At 42.8% G+C, this 18880-nt stretch overlaps 1 protein-coding gene across 2 annotated transcripts in view; it reads right to left on the bottom strand.

The window, feature by feature from the left end:
• Positions 1–18880, bottom strand: part of IRAG2 (inositol 1,4,5-triphosphate receptor associated 2) — a 28758-nt gene that overhangs the window by 2650 nt on the left and 7228 nt on the right. Inside the window, exons 6-25 of one of the 2 annotated variants that reach the window (XM_055807293.1) lie at positions 18547–18661; positions 17954–18116; positions 15644–15705; positions 14647–14712; positions 13570–13681; positions 12288–12435; positions 11392–11473; positions 7864–7910; positions 7711–7775; positions 7473–7586; positions 5271–5353; positions 5063–5135; positions 4193–4247; positions 4079–4106; positions 3374–3514; positions 2810–2944; positions 1836–1983; positions 932–969; positions 252–329; positions 83–147 (exon numbers count right to left, since the gene is read on the bottom strand). In XM_055807293.1, the coding sequence (XP_055663268.1) occupies positions 83–147; positions 252–329; positions 932–969; positions 1836–1983; positions 2810–2944; positions 3374–3514; positions 4079–4106; positions 4193–4247; positions 5063–5135; positions 5271–5353; positions 7473–7586; positions 7711–7775; positions 7864–7910; positions 11392–11473; positions 12288–12435; positions 13570–13681; positions 14647–14712; positions 15644–15705; positions 17954–18116; positions 18547–18661 (1818 nt within the window). Of the gene's footprint in view, positions 1–82; positions 148–251; positions 330–931; positions 970–1835; positions 1984–2809; positions 2945–3373; positions 3515–4078; positions 4107–4192; positions 4248–5062; positions 5136–5270; positions 5354–7472; positions 7587–7710; positions 7776–7863; positions 7911–11391; positions 11474–12287; positions 12436–13569; positions 13682–14646; positions 14713–15643; positions 15706–17953; positions 18117–18546; positions 18662–18880 lie in introns of those variants that run through there. The other variant, XM_055807292.1, reaches the window with a different exon arrangement.

The following is an 18880-nucleotide window of genomic DNA, read 5'->3' as shown; positions in this document are numbered from 1 at the left end:
TTCCATAAGCTGCTTAAATACAGGCACAGTTGGAAGTGAAATATATTTAACCCTATTCAAAACCAAGCCCAAGTAACTTTACCAGCTGCTTGATCTCCTGTTGAATTTATCACTCCATTCTTCTCCATCAGGTTCATGGAGCTGGGCCTAGAGAAGAAGTTTGACACACTTACCGCATTGGCATTTTTGCACTTCGGCCCAGCCAGTTTCGAGAAGGTAAAGCACGTCACCATCTGGGAACCCTTACTTACCAGTGGCAACCCAATACCTGCATTTCCAGCACTCCTAGGCAGTGTTGCAATGCTGACTCTTCGTAGGGATGCTGGTGGCTATACAGATAAGAGGCGTTACTGACTATCAAGGAATGACTGGATTACTCACCGATCACATAAAATACCATCTGTTTTTATACAGACTATATTAAAAAAAAGTAGGTGTTGATACTTAGCTTTAAGCATATTCTTTAAAGCAGTATTAACTTCTTTCCTCCCCTACTAAGCATCTGAAGTGAGGCTGGCTACACAGCTTCCAGCAAAGTACCAAAACTGAATGTGTCTGTATTCCCCTAACGGCACTCGCAGGAATTCCTACGGTCAATTTGAGTTGCTCACATTATTTTTTTTTCATCTTTCTGTGCCAAGAGAGAACCACACATGAACAGTATTTTGTAACCACTGCATGAGAGCACAGCCAAATCAGCTTCTGTGAACACTTCATCTTTTAAGTGGGACCACATGCAGTTCCCTAAAGCGCAGGGAGGTAGGGGTGACTGAAAAATATATCCTTGTGTTTGATGACATCAGCCCATTTTTGAGACAGAAACCGACCAAATCAAGCATGTAGCAGAGCACTAGCACACAACAAAGCAAAGAAAACCACAAAGTGTGCACACACACACTTGAAATGTCATTTAGGCTGTAAGGGCCGTTACCTTAAAAGAATTTGGCAGTTTTTTATTCGTAGATTCATCTGTGAAGAGACCAAATATTAGAAAGGCTCACAGGAATGCAGCAAGCTTGATTTGCAACCAAAGGTCTGACTTTGCAGTATCCATTTAAACAAAGGGTATATAGGAATACTCTCAGAAAGCAGAAATGAGATTTCAGGAAAAAGCTTTCTATTTCATTAGATAAGTGCATGATATTTACACATTATACATCCTCTACAGGCATCAATTTCTGTTTCTATCACTGAATATATTCTATTATTGTATCAGTGTCCTGTCACAGGACAATCTTTTACAGTCAGGAAGGAATAGCCTACGATTCAGAAGGCTCCTGTGATGATTTTACTAGTGTGGAAGACTGCCCTTTCTGTTTGTAAAAATACATGCTCCGTTTTTCAGAATAGTTTAATACTTCTCTGGTAAAGCCACAAGTGCACAGTGCTGTCTGAAAGCCTGACCGCTGTACCATCTGCTTAAAGGGGGAAATTCAGAGCACCTGCACTTAAGGAGCCAGCAATTCTTAGAAAAAAGCAGGAAGCATCTGTAGAGAGTAGTCAAAGCTCAGCTACCTAGAAATAGCTGCTGGGAACGCTCCAGCATGAGTGAGCACCCAGATTTACTGCTCACAAGGAATAAGATTTTTCACCACCACATGCATGTGCACTTTCCTAGAAGCCAGAACATTACTGCTTACTTTCAATATTTTCCCCCACCCTGAGATTCATGGCAGCTTACGTACTAACAGTATTAGTTGAAATTAGAGTTGTAAGTTGCTGATTTTTCCTCTATTTTTAGGAAAGGAGATACAACAGTCACATAACCCCTCAACTCTAGGGTCTATCTGGCAGGTGCTAGAAAGTGGAAAGATGAAACAGCTTTTCTGGGTTACCTCGATCTCCAAGAGAACTAAAGGATCTCTCATTCTGGAGCAGGACCTGTTTCAGCTCCTCAAGTTCTGCATGCTCCTTTGCATACATGCGCTTCAGGTTTTCCACATGTTGAATCATTACTTCCACCGCCTTACTGACCCGGCTCTCCTGAAGAGTGAAGGCAACAGCAGTAGCAAAAAGCAGCAGCTCTTTGAGAAGCTGCATCACATTTAGATTTTAAAACTTCCCACTGCTCCCTCCCCCTTTACCATTACTCTCATGTCACCACAATGCGACATCCTCTGGTTTTGTCCACCCTTTCAGAGTTTCACTACAACCCATCTCCCACCATGTGCCAGAGTTACACAGGTCTCATTTCTCCGGTGATTACTCTTATCCTAGAATAAATTAGTCTTCATTTTCTGAGCGCTTACAACTCCTCCTCATTTCTTTCTCTGATCTACAGTCTCAGCTGCCACCACACTTTTGCTAGTATTGCCAAGTTATATTTTCATGTTGTTCTTTGGCATTATACACAGTTACATGTAACATTTGAGCAGGTCTGTGGAAATTTCCATAGGTTTACCTTATTAGCTACCATTTCCATAAGGCACAGAAATACAATTAGAGCATCAAGACTGTTGTTGCCACATTGCATTCTTGCGTTTGCTGCTGCACAGATCCCTCTGCGGCAAATTAATTTTTGTATTTTCGTTTGCTTTTTTTTGGTTTTGAATTGGGACCATATTTCTGTTGTGCGTTTTTGCGCAATGCTAGTGTAACATAGCTGCTCGTAACGCCTGGGATTCCTTGTAACACACAGTGTGTCTGAGAAGAGAAAGCTAGGACTAAGCTGTACTGGTCAGTCTGCATGACATACACAAGATTCCCAAATTAATTCTGGAACTAGAAGCCTAGCAAGCAGATACTGCTATCCTTTCACCTGTAGAAGCTTTTAACTTTGTAGAAGATACACTTACATAGAAGTAGTTACCTGATTAATAGCTCCCAACATCTCTGCTCTACTGGCGACTCGGGCTGCGTACTGGCTAAGGAACTGCAAGCTTTTCTGCAACTTCTTAATGATCTCCTGTGCTTGGTTATCTTCTTCACACAAAGGAACTAAAGCCTAAGATGCATATCAGTAAGAAAACCAGCGTGAGGAAAATCAGCAGGGAAAGAAGGATGAACCCAGCTGATGACACTGAGGAGTTGTGCTCAGGTCCACACAGTCACAAGATCAGCATCCAGCATCCTCAGTGTAACCTTGATACGGACTTCACCTTATCTAGCATAAAATCAGCTGAAGACAAAGGTTTTTGCCAGATGTCTGTGTAACAGGAAGATTCCCCACTGCCTGAGCACACAGTACACTCAGATGAAGGTTACCCCTCAAATGCCAGGTCTCTCATATTTCAACTGCATCACTTAAGAATTTTGTTCAGATTTGCTTGTAATACATTATGCACACACACTCACCCTAAGAAGTGCTGTATTGAGAGAGACACTTTCACAATCCTTCATCCCATCCTCCCTACCAGCCCTGGCCAATACTAACCTCTAACATTTTTAGAGCATTTGTGATCTCCTTTTTCAAGTTTTCTTCAGCCAAGTCTCGGGACCTTTCTTCAAGCCTCACTCTCTTGTCCAAGGTAAACAAGTCGCATTTAAAACCTAATGACAGCCTCAGAAATTCAGCCTGTTATGGAAGAAGAAAAAAATTTCAGAATAATCCAAGTAATGCAGAAGTTTTTAAAGTAGATTTGGATACTGACATGACATTTGGGACTATACCCCATGAACAAAGTTATAGGGGAGATACAGAAGAGAAAGTGAACGTGGCTCCCTTCCCCAGAGCCAGTCTTCCCATCTGTAGTCATGGGGGGGATAATCTGCAGCCAGAATAGGTGATATCCTGGCAGCATGCAGTGAGCCATCTGTGTCTTTCGACAAAACTGTCTTAAATCAGCACATTCCCTCTGGGAGGAGGTCACAGCTATGCTCCTTCAAGCTTGCAAACAGATGATTCAGTAGCGACAAATCTTTTGTTCAGTTTTACAGATTTCCATCTTTTCCCATCCCATCACTTCCAGAATTTCCATTGGGCTTGGAAAGACAGATTCAAGAAGCCCATTTATATAAACATACCCAGTCTAAGCTACTCAGCATCGTTCTTTTACATAGGATAAGATACCAATCCAGGCTTATCTACAAGATCTTTCTGATGTCTGAGATATTAAGGATACAACCAGTTGAGACTTACCTCCACTTCTTTCTCATTAGGAGAGTCACTGTAGGATAAGAAGAAGCAACCATTTAACAGACTGCAGCTTTAAATTCATACCTGCAGGTGATTATTGAAAGTCAACACACTTACGGCTCATTTTGCTTTGTTTTATCCCCTTTAATGCCACCTGTGGTGGGTGAACTGCCTGAGAAGAAAGAAAAAAAGTTCTCAGGCAAAAGTGAAAAAACAGCCTCCCAAAGAAGAAGCCTCCCAGCTTCTGAAAGTCTATTAAGCTGCAACAGAAGCCACTGTTGAAGGTTTCCATTGCTCCATTTCTCTTGCCAAGAAAAACAACTTCTTTACCTCAGAGTATATCAGGGTTAGAGTCAGTAAGAAGCACAGCACCATCACTTGTACAAAGCCCCAGAAGTTAGTTTAGTTAGCTTTAGCTGGCATCTAATTAGTACAGAAATGGTGTAATATAGGTTTTGGCTTAAGTCCCCAGCCCATAGGTTCAGGATGTTGTGTGACTTACTACCTCACTAGCTTTTAGTGAGCTCCAAAGGCAAAAGGTGAGGTGACTAGAGGAGTGGAGATGTCTAAGCACGGTTCAGTAGAAACATCATCCTGCTGGCCTATATCATGTTACCCCAGGTTCTAGCTAGCATAGAGGATGCTGCTTCACAAATCTTTGGGGCGAACAGGCATGCCAGAACTGTTTCAAATATACCAACTCCTTTGAGGCTTCTAAGAAATTTTCCCTCCTGTGCAGGAGAAGATGGAGCTAGTTAGATCAGTATCTGTAGAAGTCAGAGAAGCAGATTTTGCATAAGACTCTTTCCCTTCTCTCCACTGCTAATCCGTTTTGATCTCTGACTGCAGCTACTATTCCTTAAAACAAAATCCCCCCGCAACTGGTGTGAGGCAGGAGCTCTCTGCACCTCTTTACACAGCTCGACCCTGGTGACCAAGGCACACGCTCCAGCAAGTTACACCAAGGCATCAGCAAAAACCTCTTACCTTTCCTACTGGGAACCACGGCCGGTGCTTCCTCACTCTGCTCTTTATTATTTTTCTTTTCCAGGTCCGCTTCCTAAAGGCATATCAGAGAGTAGCTACAGCAGGGAACAGCCACACCACCGCTGGAGAGCCTGTCCCCTCCTGCAGCATTCTTTGTCACTGCTCAGCCAAACCAGCTATGTCTCACTGTCGCCACCGGGGCTCTTACCTGGTCTTGCTTTAAAACGTTTTGAAACGCTGTTTTATGTTCTTCCTTCACGGGGCAGAATTGCTTCTTGGTCATATCCACTCCTGGGGAGAAACATTTCCAAACCTAAATGTAACTACAAAAGCAGAAAAAGGGCAACAGCCAGTGTACCAGCCACGGGACAACAAAGCTAAAAGAAATTGCAGCCAATGCCAGGAGAGGGCATTAAGGAGGAGAGGCAGCAGCAGAGAACACTATAAAGACATAAAGAAATGTGATTATAACTATATTTGGCTGGGAAAAAATCCCAATAAATAGCGTTACATGTCTACAAGTGAGACTGTTACCCCTGGTTGTAGTTACTCTAGTTGAAGTTGCAAGAGTTACAGTAATATTCCCTTGGATAAATAATTTCATTATTTTGCCACCAGCAATGGTGGGCGTTTGGTTTTGGTTTCTTTGCTAATTTTAAGCAGTTAAAAAATTAATTTCTATTTTGAAATCTATAAGCACAGGAATAAGTAAAAAACAGTCCTATGCACAAACTAACAGAAATGAGTATTTGTAGTCCTTGTCTTTCACATCACGGAGTATCAGATGAAGTCAAGAAACATATGCTACTTCAGTTGCCGTTACAGAGGAGCTTGGGCATAACCAAGTCATGAAAAGCACACAGTTGTGGTATTCCAGGTGTCCATCAGGTTCAAGCACAGTCTGCACTTGGCCTGTCCTTTGTGCCTAAAACCTGAACTAGCAGGGTGCTGACAGAGCCAGCAAAATAACTTTCTTCCCTAGAAGATGAGCGGTGATTAACTGGTAAGTTCAGGAACTGATGATGCTAGTTCAAATGCCAGAATTTAGAAAAGCTTTAGAGCAGGCAAAAACCTCCAGGAGGACAACTATTAAAAAGATTTTAAAGGAAGACATTAAAAAAACTGAAGAAAGTCTGAGAGTCACACTAATTTCTTGTGTGGCAGTAACTCTGGTAGCTATTTATACCTTTTAAAACTTTTTTTTTTTTTACCCCTTTTCTGTTTACGTAGTCACACACCCAAACCCAAGCCAAAGAAACGTCATGGGGAGGGAGGCACAGGGGACAAAAACCACCACACCACCAAAACCCCACCTTTGGGTCTGAAGCGCTATCTCTTCCTTCACATGAGCCACCACCTTTGCTTAGCACTCCCTTTTGTCCCTGCCAATTTTCACAGCAGCCCTGTGGATCTGACCTGGCTCCCAAGCACCTTTAAAGGACATTGCATGGTACTAGCAAAAAGCACAAGTGAAAATTCATCAATGCCTCTGTTCTAATACTAGAAATGCTTTCATTCCAGGGATGTACAGCAGCTAACAGGATTTTTAGAATTTAAAGGTATTTTTGACTCTTTCTGATCTGTTTTGCATATCTGTTTCTTCCTTGCCAAAGGTACCGCATATGAAAATTAACATTAGAGGCAAATTAGTAGAAAGAAAATACATTTAAGTGAGGGGCCTGAATTAGATTTCAGGAAGATAGTACTAAAGGAAAAACAAAACCAAACCAGAAGTGACGACAGAGAGTCTTAAATTTAGGTAGAGATTAAAAAATGGTTACAAACAAACATGCACACATATTCTGGGCTGCTTATTCAGATCAGCTTTTTTAAAAATAGTTCAAACACACTGTGAACACATACTCCAGTTTTGTTTTGCTTTTAGTTTTTAAGAGGAAGAAGTACGATCAGATGCAGTAAAAATAATTGTTCTGGTTGTTGACTATAGCAAAAGAAAAAAACCCAACAGAGCCATACCCAAAAGCCTCTATCCTCATCTCTCCTCTTGACCCATCTCAGCTTCTTGTGCACTGAGCAACAGTTTTGAGAGGAAAGCATTTAGTGTAGCTGTGTCACTAAACTTTTTTTTAAACCATGAAAACATTCTCTGCCCTCCCAGAATTGCCTGGGGTTTAGTACCCACACAACGCCTTGCCAGCTAAGCAAGCATCACAATTTCACTAAGCTATTTCATGTTTGCTCCTTGCAATGCTGTAAGCTACTGGCCTTCTCCAAGTAGGTAAAGCCTTGTTCCTACTCGGAGTTTCAGGGAGGGTAGAGAGCACTTGCAGGCAAAAATAGAAATTCACAAGTTTTTTTTTCTTACTCGGCTTCCTCACTTCAAAGATGTGCTGGAAGCAAGCCATTTCCTCACAGCGCGAGTGCCAGCATGCTGCAGCAGTTACTGTACCTGACACAGGACCAGCCGGATCCTTATCGTTGTTTTTCTCCATTGCTACGGAAGTTGGCACATCCTCTTTTTCACGTGAGCACTTGGGTGATTTTTCCTCCATAACAAGGCAGCCTATAATATCAGGTAACAGAAGACAGGGCTTTTACTGTTCAGTGAACACAGACTTGAGCATATCTGTTTCCAAGACTTTCAGTACAAAAAGTTCACACATTTGTGACCCACCTTAAGGGCTTACCTGTTACTGGTACAGTGCTTTCCAAAGACGATGTAAGAGCTTCTTGGGGTGAAGTTAAGTGATCACTGCCAAAACAAAGTTCTTTCAGATACTCATTCATATTATACAGTCTTCATAAAGGTTTTTAAATGCTTGCACAAAACAAAACCTGACCTGGATGGGATCAGACTGGCTGGTAGTGTTGGCTCTGCACCGTTAATCTTAATGGAAAAGAGAGAAGAGTCAGTATCAGGGAAAGGGTTGCTGTGCAAGTAGATATTACGTATGTCAAAATTCTAGTAGTTCCCCCAGCTGCACAAAAATCATTTCAGCAGTGAAGAACTAGTTGGTAAGCGCATACAGGTCCCAAGTGCATACAGATCCATCGGCTAGTCTAAAGCCACCCATACATACAGTATGTAGCTTAGCATGTTATCATCATTAGGAGCAATAAGATTTCTGCAAAAACAGTTATCTCAGGAATATCATACTTAGAGATGCATTTGGGTTCCTGACTTCATGTTTTGCTTCTAACATACCTTTTCAAACGACCAATGTACGTGTTACCACACCATTGTTTTATCTTAACGCTGTGCATCAAGATATATCCATTTTCAAAGTGTTGACCTCAGACTCTACAAGTGACATGCACAGAGCTTCAACTCTGCCATAGACATCACACTTGTTTCAGTAAATACAAGCGTTATATTAACAGCTCGACCAAACAGGTGATTCAGAACACAGGAAACTTGCATGTTGTGTTCTACTTTTTCATGTTTGTCTTTGAATGACACTAGTTTTCAATATTATATATATTAATTACCTAGCCATTTCAGAAGGCTTCAGGCCTCCTCCTTTGTATGCAAACAGCAGAAAGGAATTAAACAGAGGCTGGTACGCAATTTTGCTCATGTTCCTTTAGCCACTGCAGTGCGGTTCTGGACCACAGTCTTATCACATCACAGACAAAACCAACATCCTCTTAAGTCTTTTAACGCAATGGAGCTACTAAGTGGGAAACATCCCTCTTAATTTCATCGGGCATAGCTCCAGCTTGCTTATTCAATTGATAGGATGGTCTCTCTTTATGGGTAAAAAATACAGGGTAAACCAGACATTTAAAGGGTTAAGTTGGTAATGACTTGCGACTAACTGCAATCCAGTTAACTGCATCCACTGCTGAAGAGGAGTGAATAACCCCAAGCAACCAAAAAACCAAACCCAACCTATATCCCCAAGCAGAGAAGGTATAAGGCTAGCCAGCTTTGGGTAGCTCCCTACATACTGAGTGTCCAAGAGCACTATTAAATTTGAAGTGGGTGTAACAACAGAAAAACTGTATCAGCCAGTGATCACCTCCATTCTGGTACCCTCCCTTCCCCCTCACGCATCCTCAGAAGGTCCAGGAAACCCAGCAAAGTAGAAAAGGAGTTGACAAGGGTTCCTGGTCACTCCAGAGAGCAACTGACTGCTCCCAGCATCAGTAAGTGCCTTCTCTCCCTTCCAAGCCCCGCCCCACCCCCCCACCCCCCCCCATCAGAGCTTCACTGCACTCACAGAGCCTTGCCCCAGCCAGACTGATGTTTCCTCTAATGCAAATCCAGGCTATTTTTATTCTTATTTGAATTCTCTATTAAGCTTAAGGAAGTACAGCATTGTATTTGCCTTGTTCAGGCCATTAGGTCTACAGGAGCACTGGTGAAGAAGGTTAAAATAAAGAGCATGTTGGAATGAAAGCAAAAGAAATCTAAAGGGCTTTTTAAACACACACACACCCCATCACCTAAAAAACCCAAAAAGACCTTGCATCACCTGGAACTGAATACAGCAATACATTATTCTGCATGCCCTCTCCCTGTAATCACACAGTCAGTGGTCTCTTTGTGATGAAGGAAAATCCTCAGTTCGGTTTTTAGACCCCGGTGCTATTAGGATTGTGAGCTCCCATGGATTGGGCAGGGAATACTTAAACAGGAAAACTCCACATTCCAGATTTCCTAATAAAAACCATTTGCACAAGGCATGAGAGAACAGGCATTCTTCCCAATAAAAGGATTGTGTCAAAGGTGATCCTGCAGTACATTCTGAATCATTTTCCCCCCCTCCATCCCTTTGATAAGCATAATAATCCAAGGATGCTCTATCACAGCAGACAAATTCTGGTCACAGTCCTGTATAACTTTTCCCAACCAAGCATTAACAGCTGGAAGGCCTATCATCTGGTTTTGACTGTGATATGACTTTTACACTTACAAATCAAAACAAGTATAAAAAGCCCAAGCTTTGCCTGGATCTCACAAGAGTTTATTTATTAAGTAGCCTCTAAACTCCTATGGTGACAATGCTTTGACAAAATAATTTGTGTTACTTACATGCTGAAGGGCTCGATCTGCTCAAACACATCTGCAACCACAGTGTAATAAAAAAACACTATGGAGACTTTTTCTATTAAACAAGGATATTCAAATTTTGCTGCACGTCACAGTTCTTGGAACAGATACTGGACACAGCCCGTTTGCCTTTTCTCTGGGGTAAGCTTTAATATTTTAGGTTTTCTCCCTCTTTTTAATATAAACTTTCTGTGTGAATATTCTAAAGGCAAAAATGGAAAAATGACATTTCTGAGTCTAGCTGGAATTACAGAAGTTTCCAGACCAATGAAGCACAGACGTTTCAAACAACTGAGCAGGGCTGTGACTTTCCAGAAGGACTGGATAAAGCAAGAGCCCTTGAGATTATCCGCTTTAAGGTAGCTTAAGTAGCAGCAGCACAAACTAGGGGTTCCTCACCTGCTCTACCCCAACCAAGCAGTGTGCTGAAACCACAGGCAGTCCTCACCACCTAATTTTTACCCTTGCTGCACTTTCTGCCTTGATTTGCTGCTACAACCAGACAACCGCTGCGCTTGCAGCTGCCATGCACTAGAAAGGGTGGGTTTGAGGTTGACTGCTCATTAGTCTGGCACTAGTCATTTCCAGTTTGACAGAAACTACTGACCAATATTCTTCTGTCATCACCACCACCACCAATGCTGAAATCTGTAAAGCTAATGAGAAGCCTTGCACGACAGGGCTGTGGTCTAGATTTCAATAGCGAGCACTGCGGCACGGAGCATATCTAGGTGTGCTGAACGGGAGCTCATCTTGCTGTTGCTATGATAAAGCCAACTGGCAGCTCAGGCTGTAGATGAGGGATTTCAATACAGCAGTGAAGGCATATCTGAGCACGGCAGCCGAAGGAAAGTTTTCACACAAAGATGTCATTTTTCAGCTGTTACATGGTAGGCATGGGAGAAAGTGCAGAGAAAGGCAGCATTCACAATAAAGCATCCTGTGGCTTCTTGCAGGTAGATAAAAGGACCGAAATCACTCAGACTTCCCTGTCAGAACTTATATTCCTGCACAAACAGCACTGTCTCAAGCCTTGAAACCACGTTTAAAATACTCCCCAGCTAAAAGCGTGACCCAGATGCATGCAAACAACAAGACATTTGGGTCTAGAACTACAGTATTCCAGAAGCATGCCCAAATAGAAGGGACTACCCCACACAGAACAAGATGTCCCAGCACCCCACTGAATGATGCCAGCTCCATTTGCCTTGGAGCAGTGCTGGTTTACAGCTGCTCAGTCTGGGTCCGAGTAAGGCACTAAATGCTTGAACCCATTCAAAACCATATCTCGGGCATCAGAGACAGCACTCACCTCAGTAAGTGAAGCGTCCATCATTGTAATGGAAACAGGAAGGTCTGCATCAGTATAGTTACCAGCAGAGTATATTTTCCACCTGGCAATACACATTTTATTTGCATATTGCCCAAAGAACAGTCAGATATATTGCCAATTTTTCTTAAGTACATAACAACTGAATTCACTGCTATCTGTATAGTCAGACAGCTGGTCTCTCAGAGAAAGAGAAATTCATCACTAACATCAATCCCTCCTCCCCCGAACAGCAAGAACCACCACCAGCCCTTCTCCCAGCCTCCTCCACACTGCACAATTCTATAGAAAACCAGTGGCAAAAGCTTTAAGATCTGCTGAGTCTTTTGCTGCAGACTGCCTGCCTCTGCATCTTCAGGAACATCCTGGCTTTTAAAATATTCACCGACTCTAGTCAGCTAGATTTCATAATCTTAAGATGTTCAATCTCTATTTTAAAGATCTAAGAAAGCAGTTTGATAAGCAAGAACCTCAGAATTCCTGCTTTAAACTCTGCAAAAAAAGTGTGACTTCTCAGATCCAATAGGATTTTGGCTCCTCAATGGGAGTGTCAGTTGTGAGTTAAATACTGAGAATAGGCATAAGGGTGCCTACATCATGCCTCAGTTCTCCAGCATGACATGGAAACACCTTGACTGTATCTGGTTGGTGGTCATACCAACAGTTTCAGTAAGAAATTTTAATACTACATCTGTGAACAGAGGCAAAGCATTACCCCGTCACACCCTTAGCTGACCACCAAGTGGCCGGTATTTCCTATAAGAGATGCCCTGCTGTTTAACTCTGCATGTGCTGGGGCTACAGCTTTCCCTTGGAACCTGCCAGATCCCATGGACTCTTCCACCTTTCACCCCAAAGCAGTTATCCTGCCATCGTACTTGCTCCCCACTGATGTCACATCGGAGTTGGACGTGTGTCCCAGACTACAGCTTTCAGACGCGTGGCTGCCAGAGCTCTGCCTACAAGGCTGATCCCAGCCGTGCACAGGAAAGTTCCTTGGGCGTGAGGTTTCCAAGGTCAGAGCATCTGTTAAAGAGACAAGAGTAACAGACATTAGTAAAGTTGGATTTAGTCACATGTCAGTTCTTGACTATGTCTAAAATAATCAAGCAGCCGACCAACCAAACAGATTTGCAATAAGGCAGCTTCCACCTTAGTATGAAAGGGTTAGGTTATAGGGCCTTAACATATTTTGTAGATGGAGAGCCCACAGCATCTGGGGATGAGGATTTTCCATCAGTCAGGTTATAGAAGCTTCCATGTAGGACAGTTCTGTTGTAGTGAATCGTTTTGTGTGGCAGAGGGGGCTAGGAAATAGATCTTCTTTTATAAGTCAATACTTGACTGGTGCAAGCTGAGGATACCTGCCTTATTTGTGGCTGGATTTTGATATTACAGCAAGTTGCAACAGCGTTCAAAGTTGGCCTGCTGAAACAGCCTGCTCAGGGCAGCGCGGTAATCCTACAAGGAGCACGTGCAGTCAAGGAAAATCTACAACCCACTGGAGGAAACGGAATAAGGATTATGTTTCACCACTTTATAGTTTGCGTGGGAAGAGACTCTTGACTCTGCTGGAAGAAACGCTTAGGCTGTAAAATTCCAAATGCACTCTGCAGTTCCGTGGCCCTGCAATGCTTATCTGTCAGGGACACTTACCATAGCCATAAGGCTTGAGCGTTGCAGGGAAGTACAAGCACCTTGTGGATGTAGCAGAAATCCAGATGAAATTATTTTAATCTCAGTAGCTATGTCACCCATTCAAGCTTTTAAACCAGGACTAACCTCGGTAGCAAAGTAGCAGAACATCACTTGCCATCTCAGTGTGTGCCAGTCAGAGTGAATGGGAAGGACATAACTTGAGCGCTCTTGAAACAGACTGGCAAGCATCTTGTCAGGAACATGCTTAGATGCATGGGTTGTACTGGTAGTTCCTTAAGCTTTTGGGGACTCCTGCTAGGCTGACAGACAGCCACCTTCTCAGGACTTTCTTTACGAGCATTATAAACATGGTTCAGCCTCTTGGATTACAGGCAAAAATAGGCTGAAGCCAGCAACAGGTTTTCCACACTACTAGCACTTTTAGCACCATTGATACTGTTCTATCAACTCTTCCTATATTTCAGGAGAGACAGAAAAACGGCCAACACCACCAGGTCTTACCTAGCAGAGGCGTGCTGTGCTGGTATGAAATATCCGAGGGCAGTGTCCTGGGAAGTTCAGTGCACAAGGTGGGCCCTTCACTCCACCACAGTTGTTTAGAGCAGTAGAGCTGCTAATTGAAAAATAGAAAGTGCTGCTGTTGTTCAATCACGCTGAATACATTAATGCCACCAACTACCCACACACACGCACAGTTGCATCTGCATAATGTAATACTAACAGTTATACAAATACATTATCTGTTGCTTTTTTGTCTAGAAAAGCTCATATCCTTAACATGCAGAACAGATACAGGAAAAGATAGAATAAGTCAACTTCACATTTGCACAGACACGTCAGTTCAAGCTAGGTATCTAATGAGATACTACATAGCCAGGCAAGATGAGCAGGACAGAAGAACAAAACAAACACCCACTCACCCAACCACTACAAAAAATAAACACAAAATGCCACATAAAAAACCCCACTGCCCTTTTCAGCCAAGCCAAGCAGATAGACTGAGAAAGGGAACATTCATCCAGTGTTCAGCACCTGCTACACAGGTCAGGTTTCCCTCAGCAGGAGCAGGAGGGCAGCTCCAGCTCAGCAGCATGGAGACAGAGCACTGCCCTGGCTGTCCCCTGCCCCTGAATGCACACCACTTGCTTGCTGCTGAAGAGGTTTCATCTGAAGGTAGCTAGAAGAAACTTCTGAAGCAACACTTAGGCAGCTGCATTTGACCCAATGTTGCTTAAATGATGAAAAATGGAAAAGAAATGGGAAGATGTAGCCCCATCTTCAGCCTCCGATACCTCTCAAAACACAATTTATCAAACACCTGTATCTTGTCACAGCGACTGTTCAGAAGCAATAGGAAACCAGTTTTGCAATAAGGTTTTGAGTACACTTCTGTATGTGTATACATGTGTATGCATGCATACGTAAAAATAGTTCTGAAATTATTTTCATTGAATGTTTAACTTGGCAAAGTTTCTCACAAGAAAGTTATTTCTTTCAAGTCATTAAAAAAAAAAAATCCAAACAAAACTAGCGTCACATTTTAACAGGCTCAGCAACAGTCATAGCAAGCACACTTACCTTCCCTTTTACCAGCTCAGCTGATGTGGGCAGCAGACCACACTCAGATTCTAACTCTGCACAGCACTGTTGAAATGGAGAAATAGTTTAAGGCAGGCAAACGTAGGGAAAAAAAAACCAAACAAAAAAGGAAAAAAGAGAAGGAACAGTACTACCAATTATGAACAAAATGGAACGTTATCCAATTGAACTGTTTTCAGCTATCAGGAAAACTATGCAGCCATTTCCCCTTGCTACTTCCAGCCTTTAATTCTGCAGACCTTTATGCATGAATACAAGTTTTATTCACATGCAGCTGGTCCATAGTTTTAATTCTCCTCCTTGGATGCCTCTGTTACAGCCTAGGATAAATTTTAGGTTCTTCTGTTTCTCTTTAGAAATACACTGTTATTCTGCATTAAATCCAGACCGTTCAGACCCTGAGCTATAGCGTTCCTTACCAAAGCCAGTTAGGAAAAAAAGTCTTCCCACAATGTCTCCCCCTCCACCTCCTTCCAAACTTGAAGAAAGTATTTTTATTCAAAGCAAAGCACTCCAGAGTTATATAATTTCCAACACATTTCCACAGAGGGGCACAAAGGTAATAACTATTTCACTGCCTATTCCAATATCCGGATACTGAAAAATATTTTATTACAAGATTTTAAACATTTGTTTACAAGACTGTCTGCAGAAGAGAGGGCTGATTGTGACAGACAAATCACACCAATGCATCAGGGAAAGCTTCCCTCAGCCCCATTTGATACAATCACCAACAACCATTCTCAGTGAATACCAACATCACACCTGTAAGCCCATTTTTTCCAGAAGACTGAAGGAAAATAATAACATACAGATCAGTACATGCAGTTTACTGCCCCCACAGTCGTGTATATGTTAGAGAAGGAACCAGATGCTGTCAAATTACTTGTAGCCTATCTCAGCTGTAGATATCCTTCCACCAGAACACCTCCTGTGCAAGCCGACCTTTTCTTCTCCCACCAAACAAGCATCATACCTGACACAGCAATTCACAGAATCGCCTTTGAAGCAGTTCCCATCTCAGTGCATTAGCAGTTGCTATGAAAAGACATTTACAAGTCTTACAGGGTTCCTTATAATTTGATAACAAGTAGCTGGACGTTACAGCATCTTTAAACCTGACCTCTGCCTATCACAAACCCATTGTACTTTGCTTTAGTCTGGTTATACCTAAAACCATTTTTCACAGGAAAGAGAATTTTAGAAGTGCATTTTGTTTTGTGAGTTCCACCCTACATAAAACACCGGGCACTTTCTTCCCTGTGGTTACATTTCCCCTTGCAATAAAGGTGGGGGCAATGCTTCCTCATGGCCGTGTTCAGGTGCCACACACAGCTCCTATGGAAACGGATGACTCCATCACGGCTTACTGGAAGAGACACAATTGTCCTTCCAACTTGACATCTTATTCAGAATTCTTAGAGTCGATGGGCACCATGTTATACTTGGAAACAGTCTTTGTTCAAGTCCGGCAACGCCAGGGCCTGCCTTTGGTGACTTCTACCAGAAGCCATAGCTTTTATGCTACAGTTAATGATGTGTGTGTGAGAGAAAGGAGGTTTCATTAGCACTGTCACTTTAGTGGCCAAGTGAAAATTCCAGGCGGCTCTCAGTACTTGTTCAGTCTTTTCACTGGATCAGGGCCACGGCAGTTAGCGGTGAGGCGTGATTAGTCATCTGAAACAGAAGGAGCTGTGCCAGGCTGGCTGAGGTTGTGTAGTAGCTTCCTTGGCCAACAGGTTCCCTAATTTCTCATTTCTTACCACACAGGTGGGAGGAAGTAGGGGAATGGAGTAGGTAGGTAGGTGGGGAAGGGGCACTAGACCCATCTGGCTTTCTGCAGGAACCAAGATAAATCGTTGTCCTCCCCCACTCTCATCCTTGTTTGGCAGCCCTGTTCTTCATAAGACTTCACAACATCTCTACACATCTACTGGTTGATTTCCATTTATCTGCATAAAGAGATTTCTGCAAACTACCTGGAGTCATTTAAAGCTAAAGTCACAGCCGTTTCCAGAGTGGCAATGTTTGGTTTGGTTTTGGTTTTTTTGTTTGTTTGTTTTGGGGTTTTTTTGTTTTTTGAGTGGGGAAGGTCTTTTTGTTTTGGTTTGTTTGGTTTTTTTATAATTTACTTTTCTTTTTTTGAGTCACAGAGGCACCAGTCTCTCCCACATCTCTGGGGTTCTCTCTCTTTTTACTCACTCTAGCTCACTTTGCAGAAGAGCTTTGTCTATTCAGAGCTGTAAAATGACACACTATTTCCATTGTTATACCTCAAACTCCACACTTTGAAGGAAGCAGTAAGCATGAAAGCAACATGAGCACACACATGTGAAAAATGCCAAACTGTTGTTCAGAAATCAGCAAGCAGTCTAGAGCTGTTTCTGCCACATCAGTGCATAACAATTGTGCCTTAGAGCTAAAGCACAGGGTTCCCATGTAATATTTTTTTTTTTTTTTTTTTTTTTTTTTTTTTTTACAATGCACATAGTCACATTGCCCTGGGAAATGTGTGCCTGAGGCCAAATCTTCAGTAGCCTGTCAGTCATTTTTTTTTTTTTTTTCCCTATGAGGAAGTGATATGCACTCCAGAATTTGGAAAGAAAAGTACTGGAATCAAACCACTGTATTCTCCAATTGCCCAAGCTTTTGGAGTATTGATGTTAGCGAGTGAAGAGGTAGTATGAAGTTTCCATGGTTCTGTAGCAAGAGTTGCATGTGTACAATGCAATGACACGCTTGCTTTCTACTAAGGAGAGCAGTGTAATACATGGCATTACTCAAAAACACAAAGCAAATACAAGCAGAATGCAGAACGTAAAGATCAGTTCTGTTTGGCACAGGAAGCTGAAGAAAAAGGTATGACTTTACTAAGAATAAGGTGGGCCATTCAGGTATGGGAACAGGACCTTTGGTAAAGGAGCGCCAGTGCCACCCGTAGAGTTACTAATGCTTCCTCCTAGGACTGCAGATTTTGGTAGGAGGTTCTGCAGCTTTGGTCCAGCCCAACAGCCACTCATTGAGATCCCACCCGATTCTCAGCCCAGATGCTGTGGTTGCAGACCTCTTAAAGGAGAAGGGAAAATAGAAGAGGGGACACACACACACCACGACACACACACACAAACAGACGGGACAGGGAGAGAGAGGTGGCAGGGGGGAGGACTCCACAGAGCATTCTACTGGATGACCTGCAAATCAGTCCTATATCCCCTTGCCATAACTAGACCATAAAGGATTTGCCCATGCAAGAGTGAATGCTGGCATGCTGCCAGTAGTTACTCACTTTTCTGGTCCTCCACCTTTTCTTGAAGCAACTGGCAGGTGCTCATTAAAGCTGCATTCACAACCTTGAGTTTTTGCAGCTCAGAAATGGCTTCCTCTAACTTGCATTTTGAGGATGCAGCTTCCTCACAAGCAGTGTGAAATGCTTCAATTTGATCCTCCACCTAAGCACAAAACAATATTTAAGAAGAAAGGGAATAAAAATGAATACAGCAGCCTGGCTAACACAAGGAACCTCTACAGTTCATGTAAATGAAACCAAACTGCATCTGTTCTTTCTCAGGAAGTGATAAAGCTCCCTCTGAACTTCTGCATTTTTACGTTGGGGTGGACTGTGTATGGAAGCTATTTTTGGCTGGGTTTTTTCTTTTTTTTTTTTTAACCCACCACAAATATGCAATGCTGCCTCTTTCATCAGCAAACTGTTGTCACCACCCCCTCAAATTTTACTTCCTCTGCTGGTTACACTTTTGCAACGAGGCACTCCGTTCCGAACACATGATTTCCTTTCCCCAAGAGCAGCGATGCATTGTAGGTAGCCTTTCGCATCTGCTTGCTTGTCTCCTGCACAGAAGGAACTAGACTGTCCCTCACCTGTTTACTGGCATCCTCAAGTTGCTTTGTAGCTTTTTGCAGCTCTAAACCAAGGGCTTCTGCCTGGCCAGCAGTTTCTTCTTGTAACTGTTTGACAGCTACTATCTCACGTTGCCTGTGGGGTGAGAGAGCACAAACCACAATCCGTTACTGACATTTAGAGCAGGCATGCCCAGGAGATGACACACTTTAGTTGTCGAGACATGCATCAAGAACCACATTCAGCCGTTACATATTGCAGCTCCCCAGGACCCAGCACCAAGGACTTAGTTCTTGCTAAGCACAATTCAACCCAGTAGGCAGACAAGGCTTTTCTATGGCAGCTCCAGAATTA

The sequence above is a fragment of the Falco peregrinus genome, chromosome 6 (genome assembly GCF_023634155.1).
Source record: "Falco peregrinus isolate bFalPer1 chromosome 6, bFalPer1.pri, whole genome shotgun sequence".
Lineage (NCBI taxonomy): Eukaryota > Metazoa > Chordata > Aves > Falconiformes > Falconidae > Falco > Falco peregrinus.
The sequence above is the reverse complement of the archived record's forward strand: the minus strand, read 5'-3'. Positions and strand labels throughout refer to the sequence as shown.